The sequence below is a fragment of the Limtongia smithiae genome, assembly GCF_038497785.1.
Source record: "Limtongia smithiae strain NRRL Y-17922 unplaced genomic scaffold V1518scaffold_1, whole genome shotgun sequence".
NCBI lineage: Eukaryota > Fungi > Ascomycota > Lipomycetes > Lipomycetales > Lipomycetaceae > Limtongia > Limtongia smithiae.
In genome coordinates this window covers 1,723,815-1,736,912 of record NW_027117622.1, presented here as the reverse complement: position 1 = coordinate 1,736,912, position 13,098 = coordinate 1,723,815, and the positions used below count along the sequence as shown (strand labels likewise).

The following is a 13,098-nucleotide window of genomic DNA, read 5'->3' as shown; positions in this document are numbered from 1 at the left end:
TCTTACGACAATGTCATTTGGAGATTGTCTGAGTTGCAATTTACCAAAGCTCTCACAATTGCTAATATGCAATAGAATTTATGCAAAATGTTTACCGTAACACACTATAAATACAAAGTAGTAGTAAGACACGTAACTTAACACAGATAAATCTAGTAGTCCAAACTACTCGGCATTCACACCCTCGACTTCTTCATCCTTCACGCCCGCGTCGCGCCTGATCTTGTGCAGCATCTTCTTCGCGTCATCTCTCCACTCTTGCGCGAGCTTCCCCGGCCGCTGTAGCTTCGACATATCCTCCAACTGCGCACCGCCGCTGAAAAACCTGCCCGCGCCACGGAAAAACTTGAACACCAGCCGTAAGATCCATGGCGTGCGCCATTTGCGCACGCGGAAGAAGTAGTATCCCGCAAACATAAACCAGAAGTTGAACGCAATGTACGCACACAACAAGCCGACGTTGCGCCAGTGCGAAGTCGAATAGTGGACCCCGATCGTCTCGAGAAACGTGTCCGCGACGCTCCACTTGCAGAATTTGCAGCCGCTCGTGGCGTTCAAATTCGCGATGTAACCACCTGCTTCTTCCGCAAACACGCCAGTATAGGTATCGCATGTGTATCCAGGCGGTGGGTTGAACACATTATACTCGTCCTCAGTGCAAGTCACTTCCATGCCGTGGAAAATCGCACCGAGCAACGATTGAATCAGATATGTGAGCGGCGATACGCGGTACATGAACACCCAGAACCCAGGCATCATCGAACTCGGCTGCAACACACCGCAAAAGGCCAGTACAAAGGAAAACAGCAAAGCCGAGATAATTGACGCTGACGCCGAATCCGGGGAGACACCTCCAAGGCCGAGTCCAAACGATGTGATGAACAACTGGTACAAAATGCCATACATGAGATAGAAATATCCAGCTCGACTTGCACGTCGGAAGTAGTTGCCTGGCCAGTAGAAGCACTGGAAATATATCGCGCCAGACAAAAAATTGTACGGCAATTCGACGAGAATTTGAGCAAGTAGCATAACGCTCCAGTGATACGTATTACTAGCGTTCTCACGTACTTCGAACAGCTCCCGAAGATTGATCAACCGTGGTTGCATCTGATTGATAAACGCAACACTGGTAATGAGAACCATGAACGTTGCAAATAACCCGTTCTGAACGCCAGCAATCGAGTGATCTAAATTCCAAAACGTGAATCCAACGAATAGCCCTGCCAAAATCGACAACGCAAACTTCGCAATGATGTAGCTCGGAGACCGCCAGTAATGTATCGCGACACGCAACGTGACTTCGCGAAGCTGCATAAGCCAGGACGCCGCATATCGCGAACGCAATTCGGTGATCAATGAGTTCTCCGGAAGCGCCTTCAACTCGTCCTGCAAATTGGTGATCTCCTCGGTAACTTTCCTGCAATCTTCTGAATCTGCCCAAAGTTCATACCAGTCGCTCTTCACTGTGGCTGTCGCTCCAGCGCCAATACAGTCTAGTATATACTCAGCCGGGTTATCGTCTGCTCCGCATGGCGGCGCACCCTGACGCTTGAAATAGTCCAAAATTGTTTGCGAGTTCTTTCCAATATCACCAAAATATACCGTCTGGCCGCCTTTCTTGAGCAACAAGAGTCTGTCAAACTGCTCAAACAGCGTTGCCGATGGCTGATGGATAGTGCACAAAATTGATTGACCCGCGTCGGCAAGTTTCCGCAAGAAAGTAACAATTGCCCATGCGGATTGAGAATCCAATCCTGACGTCGGCTCATCAAGAAATAGAAGAAGATTTGGCTTTGCAGCAAGTTCAACTCCAATAGACAACTTTTTCCTTTGCTCGACATTCAAGCCACGACCCGGCTCACCAATAATCGCCTCCGAGTAATCTTCCATGTCCAGTAAACGAATCACATTCTCGACATACGCGTACTTCTCCTTCAACGACACGGAATTCGGCTGTCTCAGAACAGCAGAGAAGCGCAGTGCTTCGCGTACGGACGACTCAGCAACGTGTAAATCCTGCTGCTGCACATATCCTGTTCGTCGTTGAAAACTGATATCAAGAGGCTTGCCATTGACAAGCATGTCGCCTGTGATCACACCAAAATCAACGCGTTGGGCCAGCACATTAAGCAATGTTGTCTTTCCTGCTCCAGATTCGCCAATCAGTGCAGTCATGGTTCCAGGCTTGACGTAGCCTTGCACGTCGTCCAGCAACTTGCGAGTTCCACCTGAGACAGGAATGGTGTAATTGACATGCTGCCAGCTGAATACCTCACTTGATTTTACGGACTCGTCCAGCTTCTGCAGAGCTTCGGCGTTGTTATCGTCATTCTCGTCTCCGAGAATAGAGCTTCGCTTTTCGTCCAATGTTCCGACGCGTCGAAGTGCGGACGTAGCGGACTGAACCATTTTTGCGGACTGCTCGTTGCGCTTGAAGAGTAACACGTCACCGCCTCCAGAGACTGGTCGCAAATACTCTGTTGCCAACGCATAGGTCACAGAAAAGAAGATCCAAAATCCAATCATGATCCCAAAATTGCGCCACAGATGATGCCACTCGTACTGGTAACTTGCACTAAGATAGTCGTCACCGAGAACATAGTCTTGACCAGTCTTTGCACCGGACATGGCGCAGACCTTGTACTCAACCGGAAGCTCCTCGTAGACTGTACTCCCCCTCGGGATGAGGTAATCTCCGCAAGGCATGATTCTGTTGTGGAATTCGTTGACCATCAGGTTTTCGAAACCGTAGGCGACTGGGTTGATGTAACTAATCCACTTGAACCACGGGTGCATACTCGGACGGGGAATAACATAGCCTGCGTAAATAGATATACTCAGTAGCATCAATCCAGCGATCGCGTTGGCAACTTCGATTGTCTTGGTCATGGCGGCGATGGTCTGAAAGATGTTGCGCATTACGTAAGTCACCATGACAGTGAACAGGACAAAGTAAAAGAACTGCCCGGCGGTACGCTTGAGATTCGCTAGGAAGTAGAGAATAATGTCGAAGACAATGATAGTAGCGAGCTTGATCGGCAGATCCGCAAGCATTGACGATAACGCTTCCGCGGATGGATGGTAGAACGAATAGTATTTCTGCTTGAGAACAATTGGACGCTGCGCATATGAGGCCGTGATTTCTGCCATGCAGGTGAGAGCGTTGTACAGAATCGCAAAGAAGAGAACACCGCCGCGCGAAAATGCACCAGGTCCATCTTCTTCAATATTCCAAAATAAGGAACCGATAATCAAGGACTGAATAACCGTAGCAGAGGCGTGAGTGATCATGTATGCTTTGTCGCCAATAATTCGTTGGACGCCACGCTTCACGCAGAGCGCAATCTGAGACCGATATGCGATTGTAAAGGGAGAACTTTTCGGCATGCCTTTCATCTTTTCCTGCTGTGCAGACAGCCTGAATTCTGTCATGGTTTCGTCGGCGTTGACCGCGCTCTCGTAGGATTCGATGTCGTCGAGCAGAGCCTGGTATTCGGGCGACTGTTTCCAATATGTTGCAAATTGCACGGCAGTTTTGGGGACCTTGCTCTCCATACCAGGCTTTGGAAATCTGCCTGCAGGATCAGTGACGGCAGTCAAAAACTCCGGGGTAGTCTGGCGAGCAGGACACTGGTAACCCATGCGTTCGAAGTAATCTTTGGCCTTGGATACAGGACCAAAGTAGACCTGCTGGCCTGCATAGATCACAGTGACTTTATCGAAAAGCTTGTAAATGTGCTCGCCAGCTTGGTAGATTGCAACGAGAGCGACATTTTGGGTGAGGTTCGCGGCGGTGCGAATTGCCTGGGTATATTCAAGAGCGGTCGACGCGTCAAGGCCGCGAGTGGCATTGTCCCAGCTGACGATGGCCGGCCGCGCGGCCAGAACTTCAGCGATTGAGACGCGCTTTCGTTCGCCGCCTGAAACGCCACGGACGTAGTCGTTTCCGACTTTGGTCTTGTAGGCATGCGTGAGACCAAATACAGTTGCCAAGATGTCGCGGATGTTGTTGACAAACTCGCGCCGCGACACCTTGTCGGGGCGTTCGCGCGGTGTACGGCACTCGACTGCGAAGGACAGGGTCTGGTCAACGCTAAGGGACGGAAAGTGAACGTCGACTGCGAGAAGAGTTAGTAAGAATTGTACTTGAACCCGAGAATCGGCACGTACGTTCGCCGTTATAAATGATGTCGCCTTTGAAGTAGTGCTTGACAGTTTTCTGATCCAGACCGCCATACGATACTGTGCCGGTGACGCGGTTCAGTTGATCTGTTTGACCAGCAATACACTTGAGCAAGGTAGAACAGCCTGCACCGGGTCTACCGAGAACTAGCAGAAGCTCGCCTTTGCGTACAAGGCCGTTGAAGTCCTCAATGATGTTGCGGACGGGAATGTGGCGCCCGGCGCGGATGCGCTGAAAAAAGAAGAGTGTGGAGCGGAAGACCTCGCCCATGGATGGGGCGAACGATGCGGCCTGGTCGACGCCGACAGCAGTGAGACTCTTGAAGAAGATGCCCGTAGATCGTCGGCGGATACCTTGGTCGTCCAGCTTCTGGATGATCTGCTGGAGTGTGTTTTCGAGAGAAAACTCGTCTTCATTGAGGGTGTCGCGCGCATCATTTGCGTTCTTGTGAGAGAGCGTGCGAGAGAGGTTTTCAAGGCGAGCGAGGTTGTCCGACGACGCGACGGCGGACACAGTCTCGGCGAGGGAGACGGTGGGGGAGAGGCCCGAGGCGGCCTCGAGATCGGGGTTGTCGTCTGCAGCGACGGTGCTGTCGCTGCTGGCGGGGGTATTGTCTGCGGACGCCATGGACAGTGACGGTGGAGGAAGGGGGAAAGAGAGGAAGAAGAGGATGCTGACGGCCGTGCCTCGCTTTCACACGTCGAGCGAGACTCGCATCTTTGCCGCTCCGCGCCTCTGCCGGTCGCCGACGCCGTCATCGACAAACTCCCCAATTAGTGGCGCCATCACAGCGGGCTCATCGGTGCCCCGGCCGCTCGGCGCCTGCCGCCCCCGGTGCGGCGCCCCGCGCGCTACTTGTGCGCTTGCACGTGCGCGCTAAGCCTCATGCGGCTCCGCGCAATGCCCGCGTTCAGAGCAAATTAGCGGGCGCGATGCTGTATCGCGTCGCCCGCGCGTGCAACGGAATGAGCGAGTCCCGACCGCCGACGCACTTCACAACTCCGTCTGGAGACCGCCAGCGCAGGCATCCCACCGGAGTCATGGCCCCACACGGAGTCATCGCAGGAACCGATGCGCACGTCGGCAGCGTGGTCAGCAAGGCTGGCTCCAGCTTGGGCGACGACCATGATGCGAACGACAGTCTTCCAAGCTTCGCCGTCTACGACGACGACGAGGACGACGACGAGGACGACGACGAAGAGGACGAGGATGGGGAAAGCGGCGACGATGACGACGACAACGACGACGACGACGACGACGACGAAGACAGCAGCGATCATAACGAGAGCAACAAGACCGCAGCCAACAGCAATAATAACGGCGACGACTACGAAGTCTGCTACGTCTCCCTCGATCTCTCTCTCGCGCCGCAATCCCTCGACAATGTCAACGACTTCCAGATCGTGAATTTACACACCGCCAGTCCTCTTGTGTCTCTTGGCTCACGCGTCTACGAGGGCCGCTGGGAGCTTCTTACCGGCACAAACATGTTCTTCTCACAAGGTACAGCATTGATCATTCCCATCGCGCTGTCTTCTGCTAATTCGCTTCAATAGATGCAGAAATCCTGGGCCACTCGCGTCATCAGATTAGGCTTGCGCCCGGTCGGCTTTTTAAGAACTCCGACGTAGCTACTTCCGGCGCTTCCGGCTCGTCAAAGCTCGCAGGCGTTGACTGGACAAACCACCCGACAGCAGGCCAAGCACAACTGTCCCTTCGACAAAAGATCGAGATGATCGACGCTGCCAGGAAGCCTGCCAAACCCAGCTGAGGGCAATTTTAATCGAGGGCTACTTCTTTCAATGTATTACTAGTTTACTGGGTTCCGGGCGGCAGAGATGTTGCGGATCAAAATTGAAAGCCGGTGCAGTGGATGTTGTGAATTTTAAGTTAAGCGTGATATAACATCGGGTTAGGGTAATGCCTCCGACTATATATATCTGTGACGCGTCAACAGTAACATGTGACGGCGATCCAGTCAAACCAGCTTTACAGAGGTCCTGCGCCCATTTCATTCATTCATTACAATTTGACCGTAATATCAACACTTTTCTCATATACTATACGTCCATTTACCTGCACGCACATTCCTAACCTACTTCGTACATAACTGAATACACGACACAAGATCGGAGGCAAGCACGTCGATCACCGCAGACTCCTTGTCTTCGATGCCGAACCCAATTAGCACCACATCATTCAGGTATCCGTGATAGTAATCACTTGTGAATCCGCTCAGTTGTGGGTTCGCCAGAGTATAATCCCTCACCACCTCCTCTTGTTGCTGTTGCTCGGAATTCTCCTCTCTCTTGCGGTGCTCATGCTCTTCTTCCGGCTGCTCGCTCTCCACGGTCACCTCGACCGGCCTCTTGATCATGTAGTCCTTCAAATTGAGATTTCGCAGATCTGGCCGCGACGATCGTGACGGCTGCGTTGAGTCCCACGATATGCTAGTGGTGTAGATCTTCATCTGCTCATCTGTGCCCGCGTAGAGAAGCGGTCGGGAAACCCCGATAACATTGAACGGGAACTTGGACGAGGTCATGAGTACACGCCTCTCATAGTACGGTCGGTATCCTTCGAGGTATTTGATGTGAATAATCGAAATCAGCACCGTGTTTGCTTCTGTTGCCGTGCATGGAAACTCGCAGAGCGACAGGCGCAGAGTGTTGGTCGACTGTCGCAAGACCAGGTTCCGATTGTCATTCGTCAGCTTGTTTAAGCAGTCATAAGACTTTGGGGCGAGATTCGTTGTCGCCAGTGCCTCTGAGAACACGCGCGGGTTCAGATCCTGCTGCACGTATGTCTCGTTGCCTTCGAACATGAGCACCCAGTTCTGTTCCAGATCCGACATCTTTCCCGGTCGTAGCAGCTCAACCGGCTTCTGATATCTAATGGGAATACCCTCAAAGTACTTCTTCAATTGCGAATACACCGTGCGCATGTCCACGACCCAGTATCCCACGCACGCCGTCTCTGAGTTCGCCGAGTACGTCAGCAGCGGTTCTCCGTTGGGTGACAAGAACACTCGCGGCACCTGCGCTCCGCTGCGCAAACTCAAATACAGATCGTCTCTGCATGTCGCGTCCTCTCGCGTGTTGATGTTTATCTTCGACGGCTCGTCCACGCATTGCAGCGCCATGCGGCGCGAAATTTGCATCCGTGCGCGCTTTACAAAGCACGCATATATGCTGTACTTGTTGCCTGTCACGTAGCTCGAAAACGCAACATAGGGAAACTCCGAGCCCTTTGGCAGCGCAATGATACTTGGATTGGTCCTGTGTGCGCCCGTGTCGGACTTTGAGCTCTGCGGGCCCCTGAACGCGATCTTCATCGCCGTCATGTATGGATTTGAGATCGACGGCAGCAGTGAGCGCGGGCGGCTAGCTTTCTCGGCGGGGCAATTGCGCTCCGGTGTGAGAAATGCCTGGTCTAGATCGCCAGGGAGAATGCCGTCGCCATCAGTTAGCACCGCTGAACTTCGCGCCGACGTGTCGATTGATACTGTCATGACGAAATAGAGGACGGCAAACAGCGTTGCCAGTAGAATGAGCGGCCGAAACACACGCGACAACGGCGACGTCCGGAATCGGTTGATCCAGAGCTTCAACTGCACAGATATCGAGCGGTTCATGGTGGGCGATAGGGCTTGATCGTGGTGATGACGAATGCAAGGAGTGCTGCTATGTTCTGAATATAGCGACCGTCGAAGAGCACTTCAATACGCCGGGTAAGTATGTTATAATCTAGGGGTCCTCTGTCCGGCTCCGTGACTGCAGTGCTCATTTTGCGTGTGCGTACTTCTATCCCCGTAATAGACAACCTGCATCGATCAAGCCCCTGCCTAAATCACATGATCACTAGTTCAGGGGTCGGGCTTCGCGTTGGGACTTCGCCTCAAAAAAATTCCTCGATCCCGGTGTTTGCGCGAACACCGTTTACCGCTTCCGTTCTACAGACTGCGCTAGGATGCCTGCCGAAAAGCGAAAACGAAGCGCCGGAAGTAGCATTTCTGGACCATCTGTCAAGCCTTCTGGCAAGCCATCTAACGGACCGCCCAAGACAAGCAAGACCTCGAGCTTCAGCAAGAAGCCATTTCCTGTTCGCAAAAGCGGTGTGCCAAACAAGAAGCTGAATGACGCTCCGCGCAAGTTTGGTAACAATACTCGTGCCAAACCCGCCGCAGGTGACAAACCGAAGACGGGGGCCAACGACGCCAGCGTTGTTACTCCGCCCTCGACTCTGAGGAAGCACGATGAGCTGGCAGACTTTCCACGTGGCGGAGGGTCAGTCTTGACACCGCTCGAGTACAAAGAGGTTGCGAACGAAGCTGCGCGTGACGTTCTCTTTGAGGTATGTTCGCACCGTCTTGTTTTCATTGTTCTGCAATTAACGTGCTTTAGTATGCGCAAGCGGGGAATGCTCCGAAAAAGGCCAAGACTGAGAAGAAGCAGCTGACCGAGAGCGGCACCTCCAAGCAGGATCGCATTCGCCGCAAACAAATCCGCAATCAGCAGTCTTCTCAGCGCGCAGAACAAGCCGCGGCAAATGGAGTTCCAAAGATCAAAATTGACGGCCTTACGTTCAAGAATCTCGTGCCTGGAACACTGGTTCTAGGCCAAGTGTCGAAGATCAGCGCATATGATGTCTCGTTGTCTCTGCCGGATTGTCTGACCGGATATATCCCTATCACGAACGTGTCCGAGAAGGTTTCCGACAAACTAGATGCAATCCAAGACGACGACGAAGGTGACGACGAAAGTACGACCTCCGAGAACAAGAAGGATTTGGACGACGATATTCCCGACTTGAAGTCCTTGTTCAAAGTCGGTCAATGGCTGTGCGCGGTCGTGACTGAGCACTCAGCTTCCACAAAGTCTGGAAAGTCCAAGAGCCATATAGAATTGTCAGTCAAGCCGTCGCAGGTCAATGCTGCCGTGGACAAGAGTGATTTGACAAAGGGCGTTTCACTCCAGTGCTCTATTTCCAGTGTTGAGGACCATGGTGCAATTCTGGACGTCGGCTTCGAGGGACTTTCGGGATTCATTTCGAATAAGGAATTGGAGCATATCAACGTCAAGTGTATGTATGTGAACCACTTCTTGCTATTCAATTCAACTAACAATAGCAGCCGAGGCTTTCCGCGAGGGTCAGCCGCTTCTACTCACCATTCTCAACAACACGAGTAACAGCCGAACACTCACCATGACCGCTACTGCTTTCCAAAAGAACGTACCCGCCCTCAGCGTTTTGCAAAACGTAGACTCGCTTGTTCCGGGAACCACTGTCGATTTCACGGTCTCGCAGGCGACGGCCGGCGGTCTTGCCGGAAAGGTCGCTGGACTTATCGATGCTACTATCGACTTTTTCCATTGCGCGTGCTATGATGGAACGGATTTGCCGGCAAAATATAAGGATGGACAGCATCTCAAGGCGCGCGTGGTTTCGTATTTCCCCGCCGCTGATGTGAGGAAGGTGCGTTTATCGCTACTTCCTCATGTTCTTTCGCTTGGTCTTCCGGTAGCCACTTCTGTTAAGGCCGACGCAGGGGATACTGCTTCGTCTGTTCCTGCTGCGACTAACCTAGACTCACTTCTGAGCCTCGGCACAGTACTGCCGGCTGCAAAGATTCTATTTGTTGAGCCAGGTCTTGGCGTGTTCATCGACACTGGAATCGACAGCATTCCCGGCTTTGCGCATATTTCCCGCTTGTCGGACACTCGCATTGAAGAAATTTCACCGCTATTTGGAGAATACAAACTAGGCACGATCCACGCTGCGCGTATCACCGGTTATTCGTCCGCGGACGGCTTGTTTCTTTTATCGCTTCAACCCAAGGTTGTCGGCCAAAAGTACCTTCATTTCGAAGATGTAAAGGTTGGCGACATCATAGATGAGGCTGAAGTCGTTCGGATCGTCGAGTCTGGTGGTTTGTTAGTCTCCATCTCCGACGGCATTCTCGGCCACGCCAACGAGCTACACTTGTCCGACGTCAAGATATCGCAACCCGAGCGACGATTTAGGCCCGGCATGCATGTCAAGTGCAGGGTACTCTCAATCAACCCTGAGCGCAAGCGCATTCGTCTCACGCTCAAGAAGTCCCTCATCAACGCGGACAATTCGGCGGTCGTGAAGTCCTACGACGAGGCGAAGCAGGGGCAGACGGGCGTTTCGGGATCAATTCTCAACATCGTGAGCAATGGGGCGATTGTCGAGTTTTTTGGAGGTGTCACGGCGTTTCTTCCTCTCTCCGAAATGAGCAATGCGAAGATTACGAGTCCTAGTGAGAAGTTTTCGAAGGGACAGAGTGTCAAGGTCCGAATAATCCGGGTTAATGCCGAGTTCAGAAAAATGCGAGTCAGCGCAAAAGATCCGAAGGTGTCTGCCGAGGAGCGCTTGAAGAAAAACGAGAGGAAGGCAAATAAGACAAAGAAGATGAAGAAGGCTGTCGTGGAGGATGAAGGCGCTGTTGATAATGCGAATACCGCGGATGCTGGCGAGATGGAGATTGATGGTGCAGCGGTCGAGGCTGTCGAAGATAGCAATGATGAGGAAGAAAATATCGCATTAGAAGGCAGCTCCTCTGATGACGACGAAAATGACGGCAGTGAAGACACAGCTGAGGACGCTAATGATGAGTACGAAGACGAGGAGGAAGGCGGCCTTTCGGTGAACGGATTCAACTGGAACGTCAGCATGCTCGATGAGGACACTGTGGCGGACGCCGATAACTCTGACGCTGATTCCGCACACTCCAGAGTCGGTAACGACGATTCTGACAATGACGACAGCGACGCTGAATCCGATGCCCGAACACGCAAGCGCCGGCGGAAACGCGGCGCGGCGGTGCAACTTGATATCACCGGCAACCTCGCGACGAAGGAGCCCGAGTCCGTCGCGGATTTTGAGCGCATGCTGCTCGGTAGCCCGAACTCATCTACCCTGTGGATCCGGTACATGGCGTTTCAGGTGCAGCTCGGCGAGATCGAAAAGGCGCGCGGGGTTGCGCAGCGCGCCCTCAAGACAATTAATTTCCGCGAGGAGAAGGAAAAGTTGAATATCTGGGTCGCGTTGCTTAACCTTGAGAATAACTTCGGTACCCCTGAGACACTTGAGGAGATATTCAAGGAGGCGTGCGTATATATGGATCCTGAGGTTATGAAGACTAAGTTGAAGGCGATTCAAAAGAAAAGAGTTGGCCGGTCATAAAAAGTTCTGGTTGTTTTCATGTGGTTTCAAAATTACTGATCAGCTTAAAAGTTACATAAGACTTAACTTTCAAGAACACGATAGGTGTGCTTGATGAATTATTTGGGAGCTAGCTATTGAGTGTAGTAACGCGGTCAATGTTAATGCTACGTGTGTAGCTTAGATTCACTAATATTTTCTCGTGAGCTGTCGTGCTTGTGGACCTTATGCTGAGATGAGGATCCGGTACTGCTACACGACGGATTGTAAACAACGCGTCGGTCAGATCTCCAGTTCCCGCCGTTAGCTACATTCTCGTGTCTCGCGACATTTCCTCTTTTCCTTCTTGTTCCCTTAACTATCGGCATCGTTCTTGCCGTACGTCCACCGCCAGGTGGCTCCCTGGGTGTTTGCTCGACGAAAATTCGGAGGAAAGAGAAGAGCATACGCTCAAGCTCATGCCGTCTTGTGTCTCCTTCAGACTGTAGGGATTGGATGAGAGGGGGTAGCTGCCTTCGTGCTCTGTCTGGCAATTCGTGCAAACCGCTAGTAATCACCAGATCCAACCTGCATTATCCTCCCAGTACCTCGTTGTAGCCGGTTCAGGATTGCGCCACAGCGCCGCGGGATATGGTGCCGCATGGAACCCGGAGCTCCTAGAGTCTGTTAAGGGTCAATGTACATACAAGTCCCACACGAGAAGGAGATGAATCTTGTTCGCTCCTTGTCATTTACGACCAAAGGACAATTAAATAATATCTATTTAGCAGGCTGGAGTCCATTCAATTTATGCGATCGGCTTTGAGCAGAAATTGGGCCTGACTGCTCTGCCGTTCACCTAGCCTCGTGCCTATCAATCTCTTACTGATATTTTGCGCTCCGATACTTGCATTTGTCAGAATGCTGCTCAGCCCGACACGCACTAATGACAGCCATGTGCAGCTCTATATCAAATACTGATGGAGGCTTAATTAAGACTTCCGAATAGACCTGCATGTTGCACGGCATGGCAGCAGAAGCTTCTGTGACAGCATTTCATAAATTGGCGTCAACATTACGCGCCCAACTGGCGATGGAGCGCCACAATCTATAGAACGGGCTTGATCACGCCTGGAGAGACAGTAGTTGTCCTATTTGTAGCACGCGGTACTGTTCGGCTTAGATTTTTGTCTTGCCCATATGAGATCTCTACATGCTGCTATGTTGTAGGGCAATATGTTGCCTCTCGAAGCGACACTCACAGACTCGCTGAGCAGTCGGTCCAGTTAGTTTCGAAATCCGACAGCACGCCGTCTGTCGATGGTGCGACTCAGACGTTATGGCGTCGGGGCCATTGTTCGTTTAGCTTTTTACTGTCAGCCGAAGACAGCGCTGCTACGAGTCCTTGATTCGCAATCCACAAGCGATAGATCGCTAGTGTCAGTCCATACAATTTAGGTATGATGCAGCGCCCGTGGCGGATCAAGGCTGGCGCCATTAATACCAGCACAGAAGTGATAGGCGTTGTGCCGAGCAAGGTGCAGCGCATGGGCAATCCTTTCGAGCGCTTTGCTGTCACAATTGCCAGGTATATATCAGTAAACTGACGCCATCACGACTCATGCATATATATTAATTACGGCACAGTGCATGCTTCAGCGAGACGGGACGAATGGGCTTAAATCTCGAAGTCTCCGGAGAAAGAGCGCAGAACTGCGGTCGCTGGGGGTGTGTAGATCATGTTC

At 52.1% G+C, this 13,098-nt stretch overlaps 4 protein-coding genes across 4 annotated transcripts; 2 read left to right on the top strand and 2 right to left on the bottom strand.

Annotated features, from left to right (window-relative positions):
* Positions 1–36: 36 nt before the first annotated feature.
* Positions 37–4,920, bottom strand: V1518DRAFT_409984 (putative plasma membrane ATP-binding cassette transporter). Its single transcript, XM_066902492.1, has 2 exons — positions 4,174–4,920; positions 37–4,121 (listed from the first exon to the last, which is right to left on the bottom strand). The coding sequence occupies exons 1-2, from the start codon at positions 4,811–4,813 to the stop codon at positions 166–168; spliced, it is 4,596 nt and encodes a 1,531-aa protein (XP_066762346.1). The 5' UTR covers positions 4,814–4,920; the 3' UTR covers positions 37–165.
* A 251-nt stretch (positions 4,921–5,171) lies between these two features.
* V1518DRAFT_409982 (uncharacterized protein) lies at positions 5,172–6,282 on the top strand. Its single transcript, XM_066902491.1, has 2 exons — positions 5,172–5,689; positions 5,743–6,282. Exons 1-2 carry the CDS (start codon positions 5,227–5,229, stop codon positions 5,955–5,957), a joined length of 678 nt encoding a protein of 225 aa, XP_066762345.1. The 5' UTR covers positions 5,172–5,226; the 3' UTR covers positions 5,958–6,282.
* V1518DRAFT_409981 (uncharacterized protein) lies at positions 6,171–7,931 on the bottom strand. Its single transcript, XM_066902490.1, has one exon. It carries the CDS (start codon positions 7,818–7,820, stop codon positions 6,282–6,284), a length of 1,539 nt encoding a protein of 512 aa, XP_066762344.1. The 5' UTR covers positions 7,821–7,931; the 3' UTR covers positions 6,171–6,281.
* A 170-nt stretch (positions 7,932–8,101) lies between these two features.
* V1518DRAFT_409980 (uncharacterized protein) lies at positions 8,102–11,602 on the top strand. The gene is made up of 3 exons (XM_066902489.1): positions 8,102–8,539; positions 8,590–9,268; positions 9,318–11,602. The coding sequence occupies exons 1-3, from the start codon at positions 8,156–8,158 to the stop codon at positions 11,393–11,395; spliced, it is 3,141 nt and encodes a 1,046-aa protein (XP_066762343.1). The 5' UTR covers positions 8,102–8,155; the 3' UTR covers positions 11,396–11,602.
* Positions 11,603–13,098: the final 1,496 nt, after the last annotated feature.

What these genes read in the sequence shown, in the direction of transcription:
- V1518DRAFT_409984 (XM_066902492.1), bottom strand. Translation starts at nt 4,813, where the DNA reads ATGGCGTCCGCAGACAATACCCCCGCCAGCAGCGACAGCACCGTCGCT. An exon ending in CATCATTTATAACGGCGAAC is followed by an intron (nt 4,122 to 4,173) that starts GTACGTGCCGAT and finishes CTCTTCTCGCAG; the next exon opens with TCGACGTTCACTTTCCGTCC.
- V1518DRAFT_409980 (XM_066902489.1), top strand. Translation starts at nt 8,156, where the DNA reads ATGCCTGCCGAAAAGCGAAAACGAAGCGCCGGAAGTAGCATTTCTGGA. An exon ending in CGCGTGACGTTCTCTTTGAG is followed by an intron (nt 8,540 to 8,589) that starts GTATGTTCGCAC and finishes AACGTGCTTTAG; the next exon opens with TATGCGCAAGCGGGGAATGC. An exon ending in GGAGCATATCAACGTCAAGT is followed by an intron (nt 9,269 to 9,317) that starts GTATGTATGTGA and finishes TAACAATAGCAG; the next exon opens with CCGAGGCTTTCCGCGAGGGT.
- V1518DRAFT_409982 (XM_066902491.1), top strand. Translation starts at nt 5,227, where the DNA reads ATGGCCCCACACGGAGTCATCGCAGGAACCGATGCGCACGTCGGCAGC. An exon ending in AAACATGTTCTTCTCACAAG is followed by an intron (nt 5,690 to 5,742) that starts GTACAGCATTGA and finishes TCGCTTCAATAG; the next exon opens with ATGCAGAAATCCTGGGCCAC.
- V1518DRAFT_409981 (XM_066902490.1), bottom strand. Translation starts at nt 7,820, where the DNA reads ATGAACCGCTCGATATCTGTGCAGTTGAAGCTCTGGATCAACCGATTC.